A 25535-nucleotide genomic window follows, 5' to 3' on the forward strand; every position below is an offset into this window, starting at 1 on the left:
ACATGCACCCCACCCCCAGCCTCCCACCCCATAGTCAAGCCAAGAGAGAGCAGCCCTCTTCCGCAGATTGGCTGCTCTGGAAATCTGGCAGAAAATTCACAGGCTCACTGCATGGCTCTCTGAGGTCTCCCTCACATCCTTGTCCCCAAAAAGCAGCCAGATCTTCTCAGGAGAGATCATCAAAGATCTCCATCATCTTCCGGCCTTCGACAGCAGTCCCCTACAAGGAGAGCAGAAGAAGAGGAAGTCCGTTGCCAGAACAGCCTTTGAGTAAGAAGAAACAGTCTCCCTCATACGGAGCTCAGAAACGCTGTGGACATAATATACTTAGACTTCAGCAAGGCATTCAACAAAGTAGACCACAACCTACTTCCTGGTAGCTTCACCATCAGATGGATTTGTAACTGGCTGACAAACCATATTCAACGAGTAGTCCTTCATGGTACTATGTCTCCATGGAGGGAAGTAAGTAGTGGGGTGCCACAAGGTTCCGTCTTGGGCCCAGTACTCTTCAATATCTTCAAAAATGACTTAGATGAGGGAATAGATGGGGAACATTACCAAATTTGCGGGTGATACTAAACTGGCAGGAATAGCCAACACCCTAGATCAGGGGTCAGCAACCTGCGGCTCCAGGGCCGCATGTGGCTCTTTGGGCCCTCTGCCGCAGCTCCCTTCACCCTGTCACAGCAGTGGCATGGTCAGACCCTTAGTGCAGGAGCACAACGCCCCTGCACTTGCCTTTCTGCAGCAACAGCATTCTGCCTGGTACATTTGCTGTTGCCACCATCAAAGACTGCCGGGAGAGAACGGCGGGGTCAGATCTTGTGGGGCGGGGGCCATCCCCCAAGCCTGGCCTTCCACCTCCCTCGTAGGTAAGGCCAAGAGAAAGAAGGGGGCGACATGGGGAAGTGCTCCCCTGCCCATGCCACTTTCTGTTTCCTGTGCCTTCCCCAATCTCAGCTATTTCAGAAAGAGCTATATTTCTGTTTGCTTTCATTTCCCCCCTCCTCTCTCTGTGTATCTCACTCCCTCTCGCTCCCTGCCTCTGTCTCTTCTTGGAAAGCCCTGCAGCCCTGCGTGGTCTCATTGGGGCTTTCCCCCAGCTGTTTTTTTCTTCCTTTTGGAAGAAGAGCAATGAGCGCAACCTGTGGCGGAGGCTTCCCTTCTCCTCCCCCTCCTCTCATGGGCACCTTCCCGGCTGTGGCGGGGCTGGTCAGGTGGATGCGAGAGGAGGGGGAGGAGGAGGGAAGTCTCCGCCGCAGGTTGTGCCCATTGCTCCGCCAGCCCGGCTTTCCAAAAGGAAGAAAAAAACAGCTAGAGAAAAGCCCCAACGAGAGCACTCAGGGCTGCAGGGCTTTCCGAGAGTGAGAAGAGACAGAGGCAGGGAGCGAGAGACAGCGACACACACAGACACATAGAGAGAGACGCACAGAGAGAGAAGGGACGGGGGGGAGAAAAGGAGAAAGAGACACAGAGAGAGAGAAATAAGAAAAGAATGAGAGGGAGATAAGGTGATAGAAAAAGAAAGACAGATGAGAGAAAGAAAGATAAGAGGGAGGGAGAGAGGGAGAGGGAGAGGGAGATAAAGAAAAAGAGAGACGAGAGAGAAAGATAAGAGAGGGAGATAGACAGAGAGGGAGTTACCTATTTCCCATAGAAAACAAAGAGCCACAAAACCTGGGTAGGCATGGCTGGGAGGGGGTCATGTGACTAGGTGGGAGTGAGTGACATTGAGCTGGCCATGCCCACCCAGGTTTTGTTGCTCCCAGTGTTTTGTTTTCTGTGGGAAACGGGCCCAAGTGGCTCTTTGAGTGTTTAAGGTTGCCGACCCCTGCCCTAGAAGATAGGCTCAAGATCCAGATGGATCCTGACAGACTTGAATCCTGGGCCCTGTCTAACAACATGAAATTCAATGTAAAGAAAAGTAAAGTCTTACACCAAAAGCACACATACAGTCTGGGTGAAACCAGGTTTAATAGCAGTGACTCTGAGAGGGATCTTGGAGTCTTAGTGGACAACCAGCTAAATATGAGCCAGCAGTTTGCAGTGACAGCCAAAAAAGCCAATGCAATCCTAAATTGCATTAACAGAGGGATACAATCAAGATCAAGGGAGGTACTAATAGCATGCTATAAAGCCTTAGTAAGGCCACACCTAGAGTCCTGCATCCAGTTTTGGTCACCCCACTATAAAAAAGAGGTTGAGATCCCCGTGAATTTCCCGGTCCCGGCTGCTCGTCAAGACAGCACCCACCTGCCACTCTTCCTTCTGCCGGCGGATCTGCTCTTGCAGCTCTGCAATCCTCTGCCGACCGGCCACCACAGCAGCAGCCAGCTGTGAGTTGCTCTCCTGCTTTTCCTTCAGGGATTTTTGGAGGAATTTCCGCTGCTTCAGAAGGTAGGGCAGGACCACCCCGCGAACATCTTCCTCGGGGATGCCACTCGGGCGCCTGGATTCAGAGAGGAGGAACACATCAGGAGCGACCCGGAGGCCTCAGCTCTCCTGGCAGGAGGGCACCATAAAAGCTCCCACCCAGCATTTTGCAGTGGGGCCACACCTCTGCCGTTAACACACAACGTTGCTGCCTTCAGAGGCATAACACCAACTGCTTCAAAGCTCAAAAAGAGAGGGCAGCAAGAAGGGGTCATGAAGAGAAACTGCAGGCGCAGAGTCGTTCGGCTGAATCCCGAGAATGCAGCTGCATGCAAAGAAGCCTCACCAGGCAGGGCCTTCCTTGTCCTTCGCTTCTTTATCAAGCTTATCCAGGGACTCTAGGAGCAGCGGCAGGTTCCCTTCCTCCTTGAGGGCCTGGATCTCTTCCTGAGGAGACAGAGGCAGTCCAGTGGTGTGTGGCAGAACGACCACCTGGGTTGGGTTGCAAAATGTTAACAGGCAGAGAATGGCACCAGGATAGAAAGTAGGAGACCAGAGTTCTAGTTGTTGTGTCTGCACCCCACAAGCCGGGCTCCCTGCCAGAAAGTGACTCGGAAAGTGAGGGGGAAGGTCCATCAGGACTTACCTCTGGAGCACCGGCTTCCCTGGCTCAGCTCCAGGAGCCAGAGGCAGGCCAGGTGGAGGAGATAACAAGGCCTCCGTCCCCTGACTCTTCCCCCCCCCGAGGCCACGCCTCCAGACCCGGCTGATGGCAATCAGGCCTGGCTGGACCCTAGGTTTCGTAGGCAGGAGAGGCAGGAACAACAGAAGCAGGGGTGGGGCAGGCCTAGGAAGTGCTGAGTCACGGAGCCACACTCCACAGAGTACAAAAGCAGCACTGGCTACTCTTCTGCTCCGTGACGAGCAAAAATTGAGCTGAACTGTTTGACTCGGGGAAAAGTGAGCTGAACTCTTTGACTCTTGGAGAATTGAGCTGAACATTCGGCCTGGACTGCTGACTTCCTGGTTGCCTGGCAACCCCAAGATAAAAGGGAGACTTTGGCAGGCAGCTGTAGATCCCCTGCCAGGACTGATATCAGCTGTGAACTCAATTACTGGCTCGTTTAGCCAACTCGCTGGCTGAGGTCGGGAGGGGACAGAACACTAGTTCTGCCTTAGGCATGAAAGCCAGCTGGGGGACTTTGGGCCAGTCCCTCTCCTTCAGCCCAACAGAGGGTTGTGGTGAGAAACGGAGGAGGAAAGAGTTGTTTGTAAACGTAATAAAGGTGGCATACGAGTAAATAAATAAATCAAAATTTAAAATCAGAGTACAGTTATATAATGCAGCCAACAGGAGAGGTGTAAACACTTTGTGAGGCAGGGATCAAATCAGTGAAATGGGCCACGTGAGGAAAGCTGCTGGGTTGGAACTGCAAGCACACAGACCGTTTTCCCAGGAGAAACAGCTTCCAATGAAGGCATTTAGCCACCGCAATCAAACAACTCCTGGGGGCTCATAAGGCCATCCAATACACAAAAATGTGCACACACAAATATTAGTAACTAGAAACAAAATATACAAAAGTATAAAAAATAAAACCAATAAATACATGAATAAATTCAAATGCTTTTGAGTAACTCAGTTCTGAGCCGTTTAGGAAATGCTACTAAAGGGAGGGCCTGTTATTTCTCACAGAGAAAGGCAGGCACAGCGAAGCAGAAGCAGCTTCCAGCTCCTTCACCTCGAAAAATAAGCTTTCAATATACCCCAAACTGTCCAATATTTTTTTCCAAAGGGAGAGAGAATGTTGATTTTCCAATTGACAGAATAAGCAATTTTCTCAAATAATGTGTGGTATTCCTAGGGTATAAAAATATATTTCTTCAGGTCATGGAAAGTTCCAAGTAGCTGATATATAATTTAATACAATACACATGTGTTTAAAAACCAAAGTTTTCCCAATACTTCTGTTAGCATATGATATAACATTGCTCCAAAAGGAACATTGATAACATGAGTTGAAGTTCCCTCAATTTTCTTCCAATGTCAACACAAATAATTATCAACCCATCGTTTCCAAAAAATTTCTAGATGGTATCCTATAAATATGAAAAACAATCTTTTGGAAGATTAATTTCAACTTTAAATCACAGGATCTAAACTTAATATTCTTCAAGATTTGAGGGCTGGAAATTACAATTCTTGATTCCAAAATTCTTCTATATCTGTTTTTGATGTTTTGAACACTTTAACTTTTCACAAAATGTGCAAGTAGGTTTAGATTCTAAAATTGAAGTGCTCTGCATTAATAATCAGGTACTTTAGAAGGTGCTAAAGCATTGGCTCCATATTAAATTGTCAAAACACAATTAACTGAATTGATGGTTTAAAGAGGGCTGTACTTGCTGAGAACTTCTAAAGTTATAATTAAGCAACAATGGAGTGAGTGTAATTACATCCTTTTGCACCCATTCTTTCCAGAAAAAAGTTTTACCCTCAATTTTAAGAGTAGAATTATTCTAGATTTAAGTATTCATCAAATTACATCTCTCACTTAATAGGGCCCAAATACATCTTACTGCTGGCAAAGGTGGAAACCCTAAATTAGTCCTGGTAAACTCTATACCTAAGAATGCCAGGATTTAAATGGGTAACTAAAATAGCTTTCCAAACTAGCCTGTTTGTAAAAAAAAAACCATTTTAATAAAACATTTCCTAAAATATAAGCAAAAAATTCAGAATCTCCCTTTCTAAAATACATTTATCTGTAACGGAGGAAGGAATTGACCTCTCCTTGGTTGTCCTGGAGGGCAACGGAAGACATGATAGGTTGAAATTGTTGGCAAAGATTGAGGTTAGATATTAAGAGGACCATCTGGGATAGGAAGAGCTATCAACCAGTGGAACAGATTGCCTCATGAAAGGACATGTTCCTCTTCACTGGAGGTTTGAAATGTTTTAGATAAATCTCTTATTTTGCAGCAGTTCAATTAGATTACTTCTTCCCATTTTTATGATGCTGTGTTTATTGCCAATTGCTTTGGGAACAGGGAGTATAATCACCAAAATAATGCAGTTCACAGTAAAGCAGTTGTTTTTAACAAAATAACAGAACACCAGAGTTGGAACCTCCAACCCCCTGCTCAAGCAGAAAACTCTATACCATTTCAGACAAGTGGCTGTCCAATCTCTTCTTGAAGACCCAGTATTACAGCACCCACCACTTCTGGAGGCAAGTCGCTCCACTCGTTAATAGTTCTCACTGTCAGGAAATTTCTCCTTATTACTAGGTTGCTTCTCTCTTTGATAAGCTTTCACTCCTTGCTTTACCTTCAGCTTTGGAGAATAGGCTGACACCCACCAACCCTTCTTTGCAGAAGCCCCTCAAATATTGGAACACTGCCATTATGTCACTCCTGGTCCTTCTTTTCATTAAACTAGGCATACCCAATTCCTGCTATCGTTCTTCGTATGTTTTAGTCTTCAATCCCCTAATCATTCTTTGCAAATTGAGAATCTTTGCTTCTAACTAACAACTGCCGGGTGCCCTGAAAAAAGAAAGAAGGAAATAGTGCGTGTTCTGGGACTTACCCGTACAGAATTTTGCAGATGGGATATGAACTGATTATAAATACATTTTGTGAATTCAGGATGGGCTTTGTAGAGGCAGCTGTAGCACTTGGAGAAAAGGCGACACCTAGAGACAGAAAAGGGAAGCTGTCAATCAGGTTATAAAATACAAAATATTCTTTTTCAGAAGGACTCCTATAATGCTAAATCTAATTTGCTGGATGAAGTTGGTGACCAACATCCCTTCTACCTTTTTCATATGCACATACAACTCATAGTTGAAAACCTCCTAAAGAACAAAACTTGTTTGGGGCTCACCAATATCTACTCTGGTAACACCTTTTCCAAATGACACACCTGAGTCAAAGGTGTACTTTTTTTTGTGAGCTGCTAATAACCATCTAATACCTGGAGCAGATGAGCAGATCACCAAATTCTTCAGCTCACCGGCCAAATCCAGGCCAAATCCATTCTAAACATCTGGCTGACTGTACAACCAACCCTAATAATAACAAAACTCACTCTAATATCCCAAAGGTGCTTTTTTAGGAGGCAACTGGGCATTGTTTTTTCCTTGAAGACCTTTCGCTTCTCATCCAAGAAATTTATTCAGCTCTGACTAGTATGGAGGAGAATGGAAGGATTTATATTCCTTGCACACAGCTGGTCATTTGCATCCTTTTAGAGGGTATTGAGACCACTGCGAGGTTCATCTGTGTCCTCAGGGTCACCTGAATAGTGTAAATGGTTCCTGTAGCCTGCAATTTTTCCTCTGGAAATCCATTCATACTCCCACACCATTCCACAAGTCTGTAGAGATTCTCAGTCATCATCCAGGTTCTGGTTGTCCCAAAAATACTTCTTCAGGAGGCAACTGGACTTTCTTGGTTTTTTTCTTTAAAAACGTTTCACTTCTCCTCCAAGAAAAAAAGAAGAAAGTCCAGTTGCCTCCTGAAAAAGCACCTTTGAGACAACCAGGCCCTGGATGATGACTGAGAATCTCTACAGACTCACATGCTAATAATAATGCATTAATAAACTCAAACTCCAGTAATATTAACTCAGTTCCACCATCTCCACCCGGCTTTTGCTGGCTGCTGACCACCCAACCCTGGACCACCTGACCATCTCTCTCAGGACAAGGAGCAGACCCCAAAAGAGGACAAGGAGAGACCCCAACCCTCCCTCATTTACTGATACCCCACCCCCACCCCTTGGATGCTGCTTGGGGGTCAATAGGGACCCCCTTGGGGAGCTCTGGCTAGATGAGCTGAATGGGGAATGTGCCCACCGTCCCTGTCCTAATGTTCCCTTTGATTGTATACAATTTCATATAGTTATTACGTATTTATGGTTATATATTTATTTATTTATTTATTTATTTATTTATTTATTTATTTATTTATATATGCTTATATTAGTTATTTCATGCTTATGCTTATATATAATGTTGTGACAAATAAAAAAAAAAGTCCACGTGGCTTCAAGGGGGTGGTGGCGGTGGCGGTGGCAGTATATAATCACACAAAGTTACATCATTCCTTTAGAGCAGGGGTCTCCAACCTTGGCAACTTTTAAGACTTGTGGACTTCAACTCCCAGAGTCCCTCAGCCAGCTTTGCTCTATTCTTTGCCAGCTTTGCTGGCTGAGGAACTCTGGGAGTTGAAGTCCACAAGTCTTAAAGTTGCCAAGGTTGGAGACCCCTGCTTTAGAGCAGGGGTGGGTAACTATGGCAACTTGAGGACCTGTGGACTGCAACTCCCAGAATTCCTGAGCCAGCAAAGCTGGTCCAGAAGTTTCCCACCGCCGGTCCAAGCCCATCATCTCCGCCCGGCTCGCCCCTCTCACCCGCCGGCGTCCAGCGCCTGCAGGAACTGATTGACCACGTAGTCCAGGATCTGCTCGCGGCCGATTTTACCCTGAGGGGCCGCGGCAGGAGCGCGATTTTCTTTCTCCTTCTCCTTCGGCTCCGCCGCCGCCATCTTCTTCCCGCCAAAAGCAACGGATCCAAACCAGACGAGGCCCCGCCCAGTCGCGGCTACGCGAACCTTGATTGGTGTTCGTCGCCCGCGTGCGGCGATCACGTGTCTCGGGAAGGTCCCGCTCCTCGCGAAAAGCAGACAGGGCGCCGCATTTGGCCGCTGAGGAATTCTGGGAGTTGTAGTCCACCGTCCTCAAGCGGCCATGATTGGGATGCAAACTAGGATACCTTGCAAGCCAACATGCCATGCCCAATGTTCACCAGCTGGGAGTTAATGCAGTGCAGTGCCGCTCTTAGGCTTTCTCATTTTTTATTAACAAGAGGGTTGCATAAACAAGAAGCTGTAGTATTATTACTGACCATTGTATTATCTTTACTTCCCCTTTTTATAGATATTATTCTTTTTCTTGCTTTGCTCATATATTTAGTGCTTCTGTACCAGAGACCAATTCCTCGTGTGTCCCATCCCGCTTGGCCAAATAAAGTATTCAATTCAACTCAAAACTTCATTTTTTGTATTGGGGGTCCCAGTACTATTTGGAGAATATCTGATCTGGAATAGAGGTTACCCTAAAACGTGCTTTGCAAAATGAAGTTTTCTTCATCAGCTATAACAACATGGTCGGAAGTGCCTGGTGTGTGGAAATAGTTGTTGCTGGGGCTATGAGAACATTTTATTCTCCAAATTTTCTGGATAAGTCAACAGTGAGACAGTAATGAAGCGGGCACAGTAGCACCCACATTTTCTGTGTCACGTAGAACAATTAACCAAGAGAATAATTTGCCTCCAGAAGTTGTAAATGCTCCAACGCTGGAAGTTTTTAAGAAGAGATTGGATAACCATTTGTCTGAAGTGGTGTAAGGTTTCCTGCCTAAACGGGGTTGGACTAGAAGACCTCCAAGATCCCTTCCGACTCTGTTATTCTCTTCTACATGAGAAAAGTATATCTGCCTTCCCCTGCCCTTACCACTTTCTAAAGAGCATCCTGTTGTATGACATTACTTAAAACTTAGAATAACTTTATTATCACTGTGGATGTACTGTGGATGTACGCAAATTGACATACATTAAAATGAAATTTTGTTGCATACAGCTCTCAAAGGGTCACTACCACCAATATACACTACATAAACTTGACAAAATAAATAAATGCAATGGTTTAATGATTTAATGGTCAATAATTTGAACCAGTGCATCTATATTGTTTAGGATTAAAACCTTGGAATCAGCGTGAATTCCATCAACGGGAGGAGAAATTGCTAATATGCCCACCAAAGAGGGATCGCTGTGTTTTGTATACAGTGATTGTGAGTGAGAAGCAGGGTGTGTTGAGCCACACAACATGATAAACTGCTAAATTCTATTCAGGAATTCTCTTCAAGTATACGCGGGTGGAGACTCATCCCTGTGTCACACCTGAGCATTTTATTTTATTCATTAAACAAATTTATATAGCTGCCAAACTCACACATAGGTGACTCCAAGTGGCTTACAAAAAGTTAAAAATCCATCAGATAATAAAATCCCACACATTTCCTTTTTGATAACCAAAAAGGATTTCTCCTTTAGACAAAAGGACAAAGGCTGTGTGTGCAACAAAGCCTACTTTTAAATTATTTGTCTCTGTAGTTTCGGAATCACCTGCTCTGGTTTCTTTCCAGGGATGTTACAAATAGTAAAACAATGCCTTTTCTTTTCTTAAAATCCGTGTCCATTCTTTCTCCTGAATGATGGTTCCCCTCATTCCTGATACCATTTCGTGCATGGCGTCTGTGAGTCTCACCGTCTCAGGTGGTCTCTGGGTAGGAAAATCCTGGGGACATCCTAGGACAGGGGTCTCCAACCTTGGCAACTTTAAGCCTGGAGGACTTCAACTCCCAGAATTCTCCAGCCAGCTTTGCCTAGGACAATGGCTGCTCTTCGCCTTAACCACACAAACGAAACCCCTCCGCCAAATAAATAATAAAAAACTTTAATTATACTTTTAAAGACTTTTTACAGTGCAAAATTGAAACCAGCTTTAATGTACTGTACCAAATACATTCAAACTCCATATTGAAAAGGCAGGCCACCAATATTAGAGACCCTCGGAATTGTCAGCTGGACAATAAAATAACCTTTATTTCAGGTTGCTCTATGTGGTTTCCTCTCAGCCTTATTCCCTCCCCCACCCCATCCAACCCTCTCCCCACTCGCATAAAAAGTCTATGTGGCATTGTTTAGGTCAGGAGTCTCCAAGCTTGGCAACGTTAGGACTTGTGGACTTCAACTCCCAGAATTCCCCAGCCTGCGTAGCCAGATGGGGAAGTCTGAGAGTTTAAGTCCAGAAGTTTTAAAGTTGCCAAGTTTGGAGAGCCCTTCAGCTTCCTGAGAAGTTCATAGCAGTGCTCCCTACAGATTCTCTATAATTTGAATCAGAAACATATTAATTCGGAATACAATTACATAAAAGAAAGATGTCCAAAACAGTGTTTCTCAAACTTGTTTAAGCTGGGCGAACTTCAATTCCCAGAATCCCCAGCCAGTCTCTTGTCTGGGAGTTGAAGTCCACCCAGCTGAAATTTGCCATGCCTGAGAAATAACTGGTCCGGCTAAAGAATGGAATGAAATCTTAGTTCAGTAGTGATGCTTGGAATAGCGCTAAATGTCCAGTAAGCCCACCAGGAAAAGCAAATCCTCCTCAGACAATCTCACCAGGAAGCAGGACCGGTGGTGTTCTACCATTTCTCTTGCTGACAAGCATTTTTCACAATTTGGCTGCAAGAGGAATGGGGCGGCAAATAACCCATCCCCTCCAGTTCTTACAAGCCATTTCATTTTGCAGAGAGCCTTGTACGTGAACAATCTTGGTATTTACAGCAAAACCCGGGGGGGGGGGGAGCCCAGCCTGGAACAGATTTACATATTCTTTTTCAGCAGCTCAAAGTGGGGGGGGGGGTTTCGGGAAGGGGTGGATTCACTTTACACTCAACCAAATTTACCCTATTTTTCTTGGCAATGGCACAACTGCACTTGTGATAGAGTTGTGAGGTCCTTTGTGGAGAGGGAGGAGGTCTCCTCTGGGACCCCAACAACCCACTTCCATCCAAGGCCATCAGCAACCCCGACACCTTCGTCCGAGGCTGAGCTTGAAGCACACATTCAAGCTGCAGATGTGGCACATCTGGAGAAAATAAACGAACACCGAGAAATCTTAGGACACCCCAAAGAAATTAAGCTGGGCAAAGGTAGAAAGGACTAAAAATTGTGCAGGCCAAGGTTTGCTTCCACTGAGGGCTGATTTGGGGTCCATGAGATGTGTATTTCAGGGAACATTTTCCCCACCCACGCCCAAATTTCTAGCCCTACTGAAATTACCAACAGTCTCTCTCTCTCTTTCTCTCTCTCAAGGACTCACCTCCCATCATCCTTTCCCAGTATTTCTCAACCTCAGCAACTTTGAAATGGGTGGACTTCGACTGCCGGAATTCCTCAGCCAGCTGGGGGTTGAAGCCCACCCTCTTAAGGTTACGGAGGTTGAGAAACACTGCTTTAGGTGAAAGAGAGCCCAAGACACTTGCTTGAATTTGGGGAGGGGGTCGTTTCCATAAGAAAGTCTGGTGGAGTGGCCGGCAGGTAGCTTTGGCGTGCTGACCATGTGCTCCACAACATACATGTCGTCTTCCTAGGACAGGGGTCCTACCTAGAACAGCTGGCTGAGGAATTCTGGGAGTTGAAGTCTGCAAGCCTTAAACTGCCAAATCTGCAGACCCCTGACCTAGAAGGACCGTTCAACCAGGACCACTTCAAAATATGCAGACTTCAACTCCCAGCGTTCCCCAGGCAGCTTAAAGTTTTCTGCGTTTATGGGTTTAGAGGTCCCTATGCAGCCCATGATTAGGGCAGAAATAAACCCCGTTTGACATTGAAAGCTGCTTGCTTGAAGAAAAGCCTCCCCAAAGTGCAGAGAATAACACCTCACACTGGCATTGCTTCTAATCCCTCCTATCCCCAATCCCCCCCCCAAAAAATACTTAATTTTAAAGCACCTGAGTTCATTTACAGCCTAGCAACTGCGGCCTCTGCCTTCTAAGGTTTCTGTACCCACATCTGGGGCGAGGAGCAGCAGGCTCAGGGAAGAAGGCCCAAATAAGCACCAGAGTCACAGTAGAAAAATGGTGGCGAGGTGGCAGGACGGAGTCAATCAATGCTGCTGGGCCTGGGAAAAGGCCGCCTGCTGGGGCCTCCTTTGCCATCGGCTGCCCGGCTTTAGGCTGGATTTAGAAGCCCAGCTGGCTTAGTCCAAGGGAGAACCAGCTCTTGCATCAGAATTAGGCTTCAAAGGACTTCTCTTCCCAAGAAAAACCAATCCCGTCCTTCCTTCCCTAACCCGTCCTACATGTTAATGAAATATTCATTCAGTGATTCAGACAGTCCCGCTTATACAAAGATCAAAAACAGCATTATCCTCGATTTTTTTCAGCCTTGCCTTTCAAATGAAGCCCCCTAAATAAACAACCATAGCATTTCTCTGTGTGCGCAGGGTAAGGAGGAGACTAAAACAAGAGGGATCTGATTATTATTATTATTATTTTGTCTACACTCACATGGGTGAAACCCCGGGGAATAAAGTGCACATCACTCCCTGGGTGGGTTTTAATCCCCCTGCCCAGAAGGTCACACACACACACACACATACACACAAATGCAGTTGGGCACCACGACTGTACAGACGAGAAGGGAAATTCCCTTCAATCACCGTTGACACAATTAGAAACATATAAACAAAAACCCTACTCTTCGGAGATGGAAGTTCAGAAAGACGGCTTCCAAGTTTATACAAAATAAGAAGAAATCTCTATGTACAGATCACATCAAGTTCTGGAAAAAAGGTTAGAAAAATAACTCCGGGTATTTGGTGCATCCCTTCCTCCCCAAACATTCGGTTAAAAAAAAACCAACCCTTTTCAGAAGCATCAGAGGAGGAGGAGGATTTTCTGGACCGCGTTACTGCTTTCCAACGCGGTGTGCGTGGTTTGTGTGACTGTGCAAGCAGCAGGAAAAGTGAGGAAAAGTGACTCTTCCAATAATGCAGAAATTCTGGCAAAATACAAAAAAAATCCAAATCCCCCTGGGGAAGAAAAAACGGCTTTGCTTCAACTGACATCTTTTTTTAAAAAAAAATTTTTTAAAAAGGGGGCACTAAGCAGACACGCCAGGTTTACTCGCCTGGAAGTCTTACACGCGGCTAAGACTGGGCCAAGACGGTGGGGTGTTGGAGCAGAATCGGTTGGCAGGGATCGTCCAGTCGTGTCCTGCTTTTGGGTGATTTTTCTCAACCGTCCAAAGGGTTTCCGAAACCAAGGTCTCTCGTCCTGGCACCCTACCAGTGCCGGGAGTCCACCAGCTCCGGACGCAGGCTGAGCTTCTTCAGGGTCTCGTAGCCCACCACGATGACGATGGTGGAGGGAGTGGCCGAGATGATGCGAGCGGAAAGGCCCTTGGTGAGCCCCCAGGGACCCTCCTCAGCTATCAGCTGCTTGAAGGTCAGGATGATGGAGCTCTTGCCCCCCACCTGGAAGGAGAAAAGACAGGCCCCACTTTTGAGGTTCAGAAATCCCGGTAGAGACCGTCTGACCTACAACTGTTCAAAGTCACAAACACAACTGAAAAAAGCGACCTAGGACCGTTTTTTCACGGATGTGACCGGATGCAGCATCCCCCACGGTCACGTGATCAAAATTTGGGCGCTTGGCAACCGGCTCCTATTTATGACCATTGCAGGGTCGTGAGAATTGACAGGTTAACCACCGTGTGATTAATTTAACACCTGTGGCAAGAGAGGTGGTAAAATGGGGCCAAACTCACTTAACAACCACCTCGCTTAGCAATGGAAATCTGGGGCTCTACTGTGGTTGTAAGTTGAGGACTACCTGTATCTCTGGGCCGGTGCTTCTCGCTTGAAGATGGGTGGACTCCCAGATTCAGAATTCTGGAAGTCCACCATCTCCCAAGTAGTCTCCCAAGTTGGAGAAAGGTATGAAATTAAGAGGCAGCCCCTCCCCCCTCCGCCAAATGTCTTAGTGGCCTCTGACACCTCCCCACCCCCGCCAAGACCAAAAACATCACTTTGCCCACAGGAGGCTGGGGGAGAGGAAGGCAAAGCCAGGAACCACTGAGGAGGGGGAAGGGAGGCACACAAGGCCTGGCTGCGGAGGTCAGAAGCCACTCAGAGGCATCACCTCCCCCAATCAGTGGGGCAGGACAGGCTCCAGATCTCCCCGCAGGGTTAGAGTAGCTGCTGGCTCTCCTCGCAGGTAGCAGGCTCAGGTGAAAGAGGCACTTACCTGCACACGCGCCCGGATGACGTCCATGGGGTTGGTGAGGGTGGAAGCGGTCGCAGCTGCCATGGGGCCAGAGATGGCTTGGAGGAGCAGGTGGGGGCAGTCCTTGGGGGTCAGGCTGGAGAGCTGTTCTGCAAACAGGCAGGGAAACCGGGTCAGGGGCTGAAAAGCTGCTGGGGATCCAGTCTTAAAGGCTCTGGGCTCCTGGGAAAATCCAGGAGGGTTTTCCCTCAATCTGGACCTCCCTCCCAGATATGGTGGGACTTCATGTGACTGCACAGAGAGGTTTCCACAGACAGGAAGACATGAGCGGCTCCAAAATAAATGCCAGAACTTCCTAGTTCCTGAAATTTCTTCCATAGGGGGGATATGAACCATATACAGCTGGTCCTCGACTTACAACACTTCATTCAGTCACCATCCAAAGTTACAATGGAACTGAGAAAAGTGACCTGGGGCCAGTTTTCATGTTTGCAAATTACAGCATCTCCATGGTCGCCTGATCAAAATTCAGGCACTTGGAAAACTGATTCACATTTATGACGTCTGCCGCGTCCTGGGGTCCCTTGATCCCACTTTTGCGACCTTCTGACAAGCGCCGTCAGAGGGGAAGCCAGATTCACTTAACAACCGTGTTACTTGCTTAACAACTGTGGCAAGAAAGATTGGAAAATGCGGCAAAATTCACTTAACGACGGTCTTATCTTGTGGCAGAAATGTTGGGCTCAATTGTGGTTGTAAGTCGAGGACTACCTGTCACTAAAAGAAATCTTCAGTAATTTTAAAAAAAAATCCTGCATCACGCTTACAAATGAACTAAATAGATGGAAGTTCACACACCACACTAAACCAGTTTCCCCCCACTATACTCCACTGTACAGGCAGTCAGCAGTGATTCACTGTGTGGCAAGAAAGGTCACAGAATGGGCTCTGCCTCCGAGAAGGCAGCGGGCCCCGTTTGCCAGGCCAGGCTTGTGGAGGGGAGGAGTTCTTGTCCTGGTGTCTTCCTCTCAAGGAAGAGTTTGCCCATTGCAAGCCGCAGGCATTTGAAAGGGCGGCCTTAACCTTGTAGCAGGAGGTGCATCCATGCTCCATCCAAAGAACTGGCCCAAAGATTACACTATGGTATTATTCGTTCAATGCTCATGCTCTGCTTTCTGGGAGCTGAAGTCCACCAGGCTTAAAGTTGCCAAGGTTGGAGAGCCCTGGGACCCCACCTAACAAGGCCACTTTGCTCCTTAGGGCTGAGTGACTGTAATGACCAGGCTGAGCCAAAGGGAGGGAGGGAGGGAGGGGTCAAACACGCCATCCATCTCGAATCCCTTCGCCCCCCACAAGAGATCCAAGTCTGGTCCACCTTGAGTTCTGTTAACTTGCATCTACCGCCAGTTTGCTTTGACCATGAAAAGTTCATATTCTTGCAAAGAGCTTGCAATAAATCTTTACGTTCATTTGCCTGGATTTTCTGCCCTGGACAGTGATTGATCTCAATAATCCCACCGGTTTTCATGCCTTAAGGCAGGAGGCCTCTCTCTCACCTCTTCTTCCTCCTCCCGGCAAACCCTGCTTCCTTCTAGCACTGATGATGTTATCTAGTTTGGATCGTAAAATGTCTGCAAGGAAACCAAGCTCAGAGGGCACCAAGGACCCCACAGTCCTCCTCCTCCTCCTCACACAACCCTTCTCCTCTACCACTGATGAGGTTCCCTAGTTGGCTCATGCAACGTCCACAATAAAACTAAGCTCAGAGAGCACCCCACAGTCGCCCCCTCCTCCGCCTCCAATCTACAAACCCTGCCCCAGGGGTGAAATCTAAAAATTTTCCCTACCGGTTCTGTGGGCGTGGCTTAATTGGTGGGCATGGCTTGGTGGTCAGATGACTGGGTGGGCGTGGCCAATAACAATAAATAATAAAAATAATAAAGTATAAAAAATAAGAGGTACCAAAAACCAACTTTCACACTTTACACACACACAACACAACACAACTGACACACACAATGTAAAAGCAGCTGTACTTCACACTTCACACAGCCACAAAAAGCTCAAAAACCAACTTTCACACTTTACACACACACAACTGACACACACACACAAAATACCACATACAGCTTTCTGAGATTTTGTGTGTTTGTGTAGTTAGAGTGAAACACTACAGAAACACACCAAATCTCAGAAAGCTGCACAAATATTTTATTTTATTATTTTATTTTATTGTGGACTTCAATTCCCAGAATTCCTCAGCCAGCAAAGCCAGCCAGCATTAGTTGATCACTGAGGAAATAGATTAGCTAAGCAATTGATTCTGTCTGGGCTGAAAGTGAAACTGCTTTCGGGCTGGAAAAAGAGCCGTGCGTTCATCAGTAATCAGGTAAGTGCCTTAAAATCTCTACTCTTACTTGTAGAAAACATGTTTTCTACAAGTAAGAGTACAAGTAAGGTTCTGCTGATGAGGAACTCAGGTGAGATCGCCAGAGGAGACTTTAATTTTTTTTTTTTAAAGTTTAAAGTCTCTGCCCATCTCAGCTGAGGGGCGGGATCCTCAAAGGCTTTTTTTTACTTTTAAAGGCATGTTTCAGCTGAAGCAAAACCGGCTTTTAAAAGTAAAAAAAAAAACCTCTGCTGATGGTGTGGCTCAGCAGAGGCGGGGGGGGCGGTCCTCCGAACCAGCAGCCACCATCGCTACCAGATCGCGCGAGCCGGTCCGATCCGGGAGCATTTCACTCCTGCCCTGCCCCCTTTCTAGCACTGATGTTACCAAGTTTGGGTCATGAAACGCCTGCAGAAAACCCACCTACCTGCGTAGAAGTGGTAGAAGGGCCACCAGACGGCGCTGTTGGGAATGTAAGTAAGGAGGGAGGCCACATAGCCCCTGTAGAAGCCCCTCAGCCCGTCGGCCTTGAAGATCTGGGCGATGATGTCCCTGGTCTGGCCGAAGACGGGGAACCGCTTGCTCTGGTGGGGCTGCACGCGGAAGCGGCCCATGCTGTTGCCCAGGCGCTGCATCATCAGGTGCTGGGAGACCACATCGATGGGCACCGTGATGCTCTGGGCCACCAGGGAGGCCGAGCCGCCGGCCACCAGCGACTTGATGGTGTTGCTGCTGCTGTACTGCGAGACGTACTTGCGGGTGAGTTCGTAGGTGGTCACGTAGCACTGGCCGGAGATGAGAGTGAAGGTGTTGACCAGGAAGCCCCGGTACAGCCCAGCCGCCCCTTCGGCCCGCAGGATCTTGACGAAGGCGTCAAAGGTCCCGTTGTAGAGACTCTTCCCCCTCTGGACCTGCAGCCGCGTCCGTATGAGTGTGAAAGGGTAGACACTGATGCGGATCATCATCGTCATGCACACCCCGAAGACGTAGAACTTCTTCTTGTCCAGGTGTTCCCACTCGATGATCTGGATGTTGCGCTTGTCCTCCATGGCTGGGGGGGCGCCCTGCAGAGGAGCAAGCAGGGGGTGAGAGCTTCTCAACTTACCCGGGGTCTCCGCAAGCCCCCCTCATACTTCAACCTGCATCTTGTTGGACTACTTGCAGATGGTGGACTTCCAGAATTCTGAATCTGGGAATCTGTGGCACCAGGGCAGGCCTGGATGGTGGAATGTAGCCTGAGCTCCTAGAGTGGGGAGGGGGCTGCACCCCAGAGGACAAAGAGGCAGCGGAGCTTAGAATGTCTGGTAGGCAGGAAGAGGGTTAAGATGGCTCCACCCTAGCGATTCCCAGAATATATTTAGGGCAGTCTCCAACCGGGCCTTTTATCAGACTCCAAGTCTGATAATGAAGATGAACGGCCTGTCATGCCTCCAGCCCCCGGCCCTGGCCCCATGCCCAGAGAGGATTCCAGGAGTGGAAGGACAAGCCCCATAAACCTCACTCATACAGCCTGTGTTCCTTTGGCTCAGCCTTCAGAGCAGGAAGTCAGCCAGGTGCTGGAATTACTCGGCCCTACTCCCTCTGACCCCTCCCTTTCCCAGAAGCTGCCAGCAGATCCAGCTGAAGACAATTCAGGGTAGGTGGACCCCCACTTCTGGAGATCTGAGTGGCGACGCCAGCAGAAGGAAGGGTAGGGCAGGCCTGGATAAATGCTGAGTCATGGAGCCACACCCCACAGCCTATATAAAGGACCTGCTTTTGGCATTCCAACCTTGAGTCAAGCAAAGTCTTAGCTAGTTTGCTGATATCGGACCCTATCGCTGAAGTCACAACTTGGACTCCTGCCTGCCCTGATAAACTTCGAAGGAACTTGGCAAGCTGCAGAGGCTTCGTTGCCAAGTTTGTTATGGACTTCCTTGACTCGTTCGTCGGAGTGGGAGTGGGACACGACAAGGGGTCTCCAAACGTGGCTACTTTAAGACTTATGGACTTCAGCTCCTAGAATTCCCCAGGCCCATGATCTAGAGCAGGGGCGTCAAACTGGTGGCCCTCGGCCAGTGCATCACACCCAGACCATGCTCTGCAAAGGGGAAAACCGTCGCAATATGTCACATAACAATGTTAGGCGGCGAGTTTGACACCCGTGATCTTGAGTGAGGCAAATACTTGCTTTACTTTTGCAAGATCCCGTCTACAGGTGAGGAACAATAAAGGAAACTCCTCATAAGTAACTCCCTGAGTCGTTCTTGGGGCCTGACACCTGGCCTCACAGGCTGCTCAAGCAGAGGCCCCAGTGGCTAAAAGGCCACAATCCACGGAGGTCGTGGATTCCCAGGCTCTCAGAGAAGGGAGAGGCCCTCGGGGCTCTCTGAATTTGGTTGTTTTCATTACCCAAACTACGTAACATCATCAGTGCAAAACAATCACCCTCCCAAGTGCCCCAAGGACCTCTCAACCCTGAGCTGGAAATATTCTCCTCTATCAGATGGGACCGTTCATTTCAATTATAGGTAGTCCTTGTTTAACCACCGTATTTGGGGCTGGCAACTGTGCCGCTAAGAAAAACAGTTGCTAAGTGGCAAATTACGTGTGCTTTCTGGCTGGGGAATTCCGTGAGCTGAAATCCACATATCTGAAAGTTGCCACGGTTGAGAAAACCTGCGCTCTAGGCAGCAGCTACGTGGCACATCGCAGAAGATGCATTAGACCAGGGGTCTCCAACCTTGGTCCCTTTAAGACTTGTGGACTTCAACTCCCAGAGTTCCTCAGCCAGCTTTGCTTTACTTTGAAGTCCACAAGTCTTAAAGGGACCAAGGTTGGAGACCCCTGCATTAGACACTCAGATAAAGATAAAGACTTGAAAAACTACTGATCGGTTAAAGAGAATTTGGCAAGCCATGGTTAGGCAGGAATAAACAGAACCCCTGAAGCCACCAATCTCAGATGAAGCACTCCCTCAACTGAGGCTCAGCAGTACCTTCAGTGAACATGCGGTGGGAAAAGATCTGGGGATTTGTTGTGGATCCAACTGATCTTCCTCATGCTGGCTTCCGAGTCCTTGTCAGCCTTGTAGATCCTTCGCTTCAAGGCATCGCCTTCCTGCAAAATAAGGGTACAGATTGTATCTCAAGTGTCAACGGGAACAGAGAAGATCCTCCTCAAAGTCTCATCCTGCTTCATATTCTAACCCTTCCTAGCTACCGGTATATTACTACTAAATACACCAGACTTACAACAGTTCATTTAATGACCGTTCAGAGTGACTTATGACCTTTTCACTTATGACCATTGCAGCATCTCCATGGTCACGTGATCAAAATTCGGCTGCTTGGCAACTGGTTCGTATTTATGACGGTCGCAGTGTCCTGGGGTCACATGATCCTCTTTTGCGACCTGACAAGCAAAGTCAATCTGGGGAAGCCAGATTCACTTAACAACCATGTTGCTAACTTGCAATGACTCACTTAACAACTGTGGCAAGGAAGGTTGCAAAATGAGGGAGAACTGATTTAACAACGGTCTAGCCACAGAAATTTTGGACTCTATTGTTGCCGAGTAGTACTCTTTATACGCTCTGCACAACGATGCTTACTCTAACAGAGAACAGCGTAAGGAACACTTGTGCATAACCTGTAATGTTTAAATTCTGGAGGGTGAGTAATTTTGGCTTTTAAGGGAAATCTCCAGATATCTGCAAAAGGAATCTCGCTGTGCGGATTTCATACCATGTCTGGGTATTTCTGACACCTGCTCAACTGACCAGTTCAAGGTCATCCCTTCCCACCAGAGATTTCCGTCCAAGGCTTAAAAATAAGCGGAAGGGCAAGTGGGATGCTCCGTGAGGGGGAGAAGGAAACTTCGGCTACTTCTTTTCCTTTCTCCTTTTGGGTCTTAAGTCACCCTACAAGCTTTCTAGGGGGTTGAACTGGAAGCCAGGCCAGCTCTGTCAAGGGTCAATTCTCCATGAACCTCCTCAGGCTTCTTTCATGAGAAATGTTGGGGATGATGTGAACCTCTTCATCTGCAAGGCTCCTCTGGTCCCTGATCTCCCCCCACCCCACCCTCAAGCTCACTGCAGTCGGCCTGATAATTAATCTGACATTATGGGTCGCTATCAGCTCTTCCACCCAAGAGATGCTGGCAATTTTGCATGCATGAAATACTCTGCTCTGCAACAACATTCTCCTAAGGAAAATAAAATGTGTTCAGGGGAAAAAAATGAACATAGTGGCTAAGGCAAGAGGGCAAAAGATACCCACCAAACTGAAGGCCCCCCTCAAAGGGACCGAAAGAGAAAGATGAAGGTTCAAGAAAGGGGAAAAGAGACCCCTGATTAATTGTCCACACATTCTGGCAGGTTCTAGCGTTAGCTAATGGGGGAGGCACCTGGCTAGAAAGTTGTGTGTGTGTGTGTGTGTGTGTGTGTGTGTGTGAATTCTAATCCCACCTTAGCCATGAAATCCAGCTGGGAGACTTTGGGCCAGTCTCTCCTCCTCAGCCCAACCCACCTCACAGGGTTGCTGTTGTGGAGGAGACAGGAGGAGTATATATTGTGTATATTGGGTACAGTATATCGGGTACCCTTGCTGCTCTGAGTTATTTGTAAAAATAATACAGGAAATAAACAAACGAACAAGCACCATGCAAGGAAGTGCCCCAGGCGGCCCTATCGGATAGATTAGATTAGTTTAGATTTAGGATGAATTAGAGAGAAAGATTAGATAGATTTGATAGGTTAGAGATTAGATTGGATTGAAAGATTAGAGAGGGAGAGAGAGAGAGGGGGGGGGAGATGACAGACAGAGATGATAACAGATATACATGAATAGATAGATGGATAGACAGACATATATACAGACAGACTACCATGCAAGAAAGTGGCTCTTTAGTTGGAAAGCAACACTTCTGCAGGCAGCTGGGTGCATTTGTAAGGCTGAAAGGGACAAACCCCTAAAGGGGGTCTTCAGGTCTTCATGCACCTGATAGTTGTGATCCAGGCCCAAGTAGGTAGTAATAAACTTAGTCCGTGGAAAAATAAACTTTATTCGAACAACTGGGAATTACTTCATTCCCAGCGTCGCTCCACTCAAAGTAAAACAAATGCCTCCCAAACACAAATTCTTCAATTATCTTACAAACCTTAGTCCAATTAGGCAAACTGCCAAAGGCCCTTGCTTGCAAATGTCCAGAAGCCACAAAAATCAAAGGCAGAGACGAAGCAGAGGACGCAGCTACAAGGTTGTTTTCCCGGCAAGCTAAAACACTGGTGCTGATCTGTTATTAAGCCTTATGGGAGGGGCCAGTCACCTCTTGGCCTTACTCCCGAGTCGTCCTTTTTGCTTGAGCTGCTCTTGCCTTCTGGCAGCTCTTCTCATGCGTGCATTAGGAACAGGCTCCTCCTGTTCCTCTGCCTCACTACTATCAGGCTCTGGAGTCCGCACCTCACTCCCCGACGGCCCTGGCCCCACCTCAGCCTCATCGCTTTCTGATTCCGTCGCCAGCTCTGTAGGCTGCTGACAGACCACAACACATATATAGAGACAGACTACCATGCAAGAAAGTGGCTCTTTAGTTGGAAGTTAACACTTCTGCAGGCAGCTGGGTGCATTTGTAAGGCCGAAAGGGAGAAGCCTGATCCACTGGCTTATACTCTGGGTCAGATGAAACGTGATGTGTTGCAGGGACAGTTCCTCATGGCGATGGGAATAACTGGCCCACCAGCCTCCACAAGGAGGATAAGGCAACTCTGATGGGTTAATTCAGGCCTGATGAACTGAAAATATGGCTCTCAACCAATACTAAGAGGTCTTAGAGGACAAACCGGAGCTGCCCAGAGTCAATGACTGAGGTGGCCACTATAGAAATTGAATAAATAAACAAAGAGGGAAGAGAAATGGCTGAAAGTGAGCATTCACGGTGGGGAGGCTGCCCTCCCCACTGGAACAGCTTGTTTCCCCTGGCAACGACATCTTGCGGCTGTAAAAGTCAGGTTTTCCTCTTTAGGATCCAAGTGCTGCATTATTTATTTACACTTTCTTATTGAATATTATACATTGCATTTCTCTGTCTGTACATTATTATTATTATTATTGCACTTTTTGCTTTTGTATAATGCTTAGCCCAGGGTGTCCAACTATGGCAACTTTAAGACTGTGGACTTCAACTCCCAGAATTCCCCACCCACCTCACAAGTCTTAAAAGTTGCCAAGGTTGGGCATTCCTGGCTTAGCATCAACCTAAATTCGGGAGTTTATGAACCTACAAAGAAACAAACAAATAAACAGTATACACATACACTGCTTAGAGGCTCTCTTTGGCCCTTTTGACTCTCCTCTCCTCCATTTATTATTATTAATTTAGATTAATATGCTGCCCATCACACCCTCCAGCAACCATATTGAGCCATCCTTGTGACATTAGCAGAGAAATCCTTCCGCCATCTATTTCCCCCATAACTTATTGGTTTATGTAAGTATCAGATTACTTACATTAGCAGGAATAAGATTAGCACACTCTTATTCCCTTTTGTGGATTATGGGACTGGCAAGTGATATCACCTACCGTATATACTCGAATATAAGCCGAGGGTGGGAAATGAGGCAGCCACCGGTCGGGAAACCTCCCCTCAGCCGAGAAGGCTGGTGGCTCCCCCGCCCCGCCCTCTCACTGCACCGGCAGGGCTTCCCCGCGCTAATGCAAAAGCCCGCCAAGTTTGCGCCATCCGGTATAATGTGAAAAAAAGAAGAAAAAAACTCATTATAAGCCGAGGGTGGGAAATGAGGCAGCCACCGGTCGGGAAACCTCCCCTCAGCCGAGAAGGCTGGTGGCTCCCCCGCCCCGCCCTCTCACTGCACCGGCAGGGCTTCCCCGCCCTAATGCAAAAGCCCGCCAAGTTTGCGCCATCCGCTATAATGTGAAAAAAAGAAGAAAAAAACTCAGTATAAGCCGAGGTCCCCAATTTTACCCCAAAAACTGGGGTAAACTGGGACTCGAGTATAAGCCGAGGGGACATTTTTCAGCACAAAAAACGTGCTGAAAAACTCGGCTTATACTCGAGTATATACGGTACTCGATTTACAACGGTTCATTTAGTGACGTTCAAAGTTACGACGGCACTGGGAAAAAAGGGACTTTGGGCCTTACGACCGTTGCAGCAGCCTCACTGTTAGGTAATCAAAATTCAGACGCTTGGCAGCTGACTCATATTTACGACGGTCAGTGTCCAGGGATCACGTGATCCCCTTTTGAGATCTCCTGACAAGCCAAGCCAATGGGAAGGGGGGGGAGCCAGATTTGACTGCAGGGATTCCCTTAACAACTGCTTCAAGAGGTTGTAAAACGGGGCAAAATTCACTTAACGACCGTCTCATTCAGCAAGAGAAATTCTGGGCTCCGTTGTGGTTGCAAGTCGTAAACCACCTCGGTGGATTGGCTGGCGCTTTATTTAATTGCATCCAATTTCTATGGTTATTTCATGCTTATACTTATATATACTGTTGAGTTTGACAAATAAATAAAAATAAATAAACTAGATCTGCCCGACCGACCGACCGCAGGGCCGAAGGAAGCGCCCGCTGCGTGCAGGAAACGAACGGGGGTTTCCCTGGAGGGACGCCCTGTTCCCTCGGCCTTCGCCCAGGGAGGCGCCTCTTTGGCCGAGCAGCCCGGCCTTTCCTCCGCCACAGCAGGGAGGGAGAGCCGAGGGTGGCCAGGACGTGGGAAAGCCCGCAGCCGCTTCCGGGCTCCGTCCTGGGCCCCTGCGAGGCTTTGGCCCCCGTGGCTCTGATGGGGGCGGGGGGGGGTGATCCCTCTTCCCCCCCTCCCCCCCCCACAAGGCAAAGGGGCCGAGAAGCGATTCCCGCCGCCTCGACGGGACCAGGAAGCGCCGCTCCAACCGGCCATGCGGGGCTCCCCACGTGACAGCGGAGACACGTGTCGCCCTCCGTGTCGAGGGGATTCCCCCCGCCCCTCCTCCTCTTCCCCCTCGGCCCCTCCTCCGCAAAGGGACCCCCGCCCCTCCTCCTCCTCCTCCTCCTCGGCCGAGGGACCCCCCCGCCTCCTCCGTCCTCCCCCCGCCGGGCTCCACCTGGGGCTCCGACCCGGCGGCCACGGCCACTCACTTGCCCGGAGACCGCGCTCTCTTTCCGGGCAGGCCAGCGCTCCGGCTCAGCACGCCGTGCGGGGCCCCGAAAGCCGCCGCCGCCGCCCTGCTCTTCTTCCTCCTCCTCCTCCTCTTCCTCCTCGCCGCCGCCGCCGCCGCCACTTTAGAGCGGGGCAACCGCGCTCCCGCCCGGCTTCCTGCTCGCCTGCCCTGGACAAAGATGGCCGGCGGAAGGAGAGCGGCACTTCCGGCGCGCGGATGGCGTCACCCGGACGCGGGCGGGTTCGAGATGGGCGGCGCGCTTCTCTTGTTATAAAGTGCTGTTAGTACTTCGCCCGATTTTGATTCTGTGCTTGAAGCGTAAGAATCAGGTGAAGTATTAATACCGCTTTATGAAGGCCTAGTAAGGTCACACCTGGAATGTTGCAACCAGTTTCAGTCACCACATTACAAAAAATAAAAAAATTACAAAAAAAATTTTTTTGCATTACATTACAAAAAAAAAGATTCTTTGATGAACGTATCTTTTCTTTTATGTACACCGAGAGCATATGAACCAAGACAAATTCCTTGTGTGTCCAATCACACTTGGCCAATAAAATTCTATTCTATTCTAAAAAAGATGTTCAGATTTTGGGAAAAGTTCAGAGAAAAGCAATTAAGAGGATCAAAGGCCTGGAGACTAAAACCCATGAAAAACAGTTGCAGGATCTGGGTCTGGCTAGTCTAAAGCAGGGGTCTCCAACCTTGGCAACTTTAAGACTTGTGGACTTCAACTCCCAGAGCAAAGCTGGCTGCGGAACTCTGGGAG

General features: G+C 48.1%; 2 protein-coding genes across 4 annotated transcripts; both read right to left on the reverse strand.

Moving 5' to 3' along the window:
- On the reverse strand, window positions 1-7973 carry PMF1 (polyamine modulated factor 1). 2 transcript variants are annotated; one of them, XM_058160564.1, is made up of 5 exons: window positions 7796-7973; window positions 5969-6074; window positions 2723-2868; window positions 2257-2452; window positions 1-220 (listed from the first exon to the last, which is right to left on the reverse strand). In XM_058160564.1, exons 1-5 carry the CDS (start codon window positions 7927-7929, stop codon window positions 167-169), a joined length of 636 nt encoding a protein of 211 aa, XP_058016547.1. In that variant the 5' UTR covers window positions 7930-7973; the 3' UTR covers window positions 1-166. The 2 variants fall into 2 exon arrangements, with proteins under 2 accessions (XP_058016547.1, XP_058016548.1); XM_058160565.1 differs by having other exon boundaries at window positions 5-220; window positions 2723-2823; window positions 7796-7971.
- Window positions 7974-9885: 1912 nt separating this feature from the next.
- Window positions 9886-24760, reverse strand: SLC25A44 (solute carrier family 25 member 44). Of its 2 annotated transcripts, none has more exons than XM_058160562.1 (5): window positions 24744-24760; window positions 19601-19722; window positions 17051-17687; window positions 14256-14383; window positions 9886-13483 (listed from the first exon to the last, which is right to left on the reverse strand). In XM_058160562.1, the coding sequence occupies exons 3-5, from the start codon at window positions 17670-17672 to the stop codon at window positions 13292-13294; spliced, it is 942 nt and encodes a 313-aa protein (XP_058016545.1). In that variant the 5' UTR covers window positions 17673-17687; window positions 19601-19722; window positions 24744-24760; the 3' UTR covers window positions 9886-13291. The 2 variants fall into 2 exon arrangements, with proteins under 2 accessions (XP_058016545.1, XP_058016546.1); XM_058160563.1 differs by having other exon boundaries at window positions 13284-13483; window positions 14256-14378.
- Window positions 24761-25535: the final 775 nt, after the last annotated feature.

This window comes from Ahaetulla prasina, chromosome 17 (genome assembly GCF_028640845.1).
Source record: "Ahaetulla prasina isolate Xishuangbanna chromosome 17, ASM2864084v1, whole genome shotgun sequence".
Taxonomy (NCBI): Eukaryota; Metazoa; Chordata; class Lepidosauria; order Squamata; family Colubridae; genus Ahaetulla; species Ahaetulla prasina.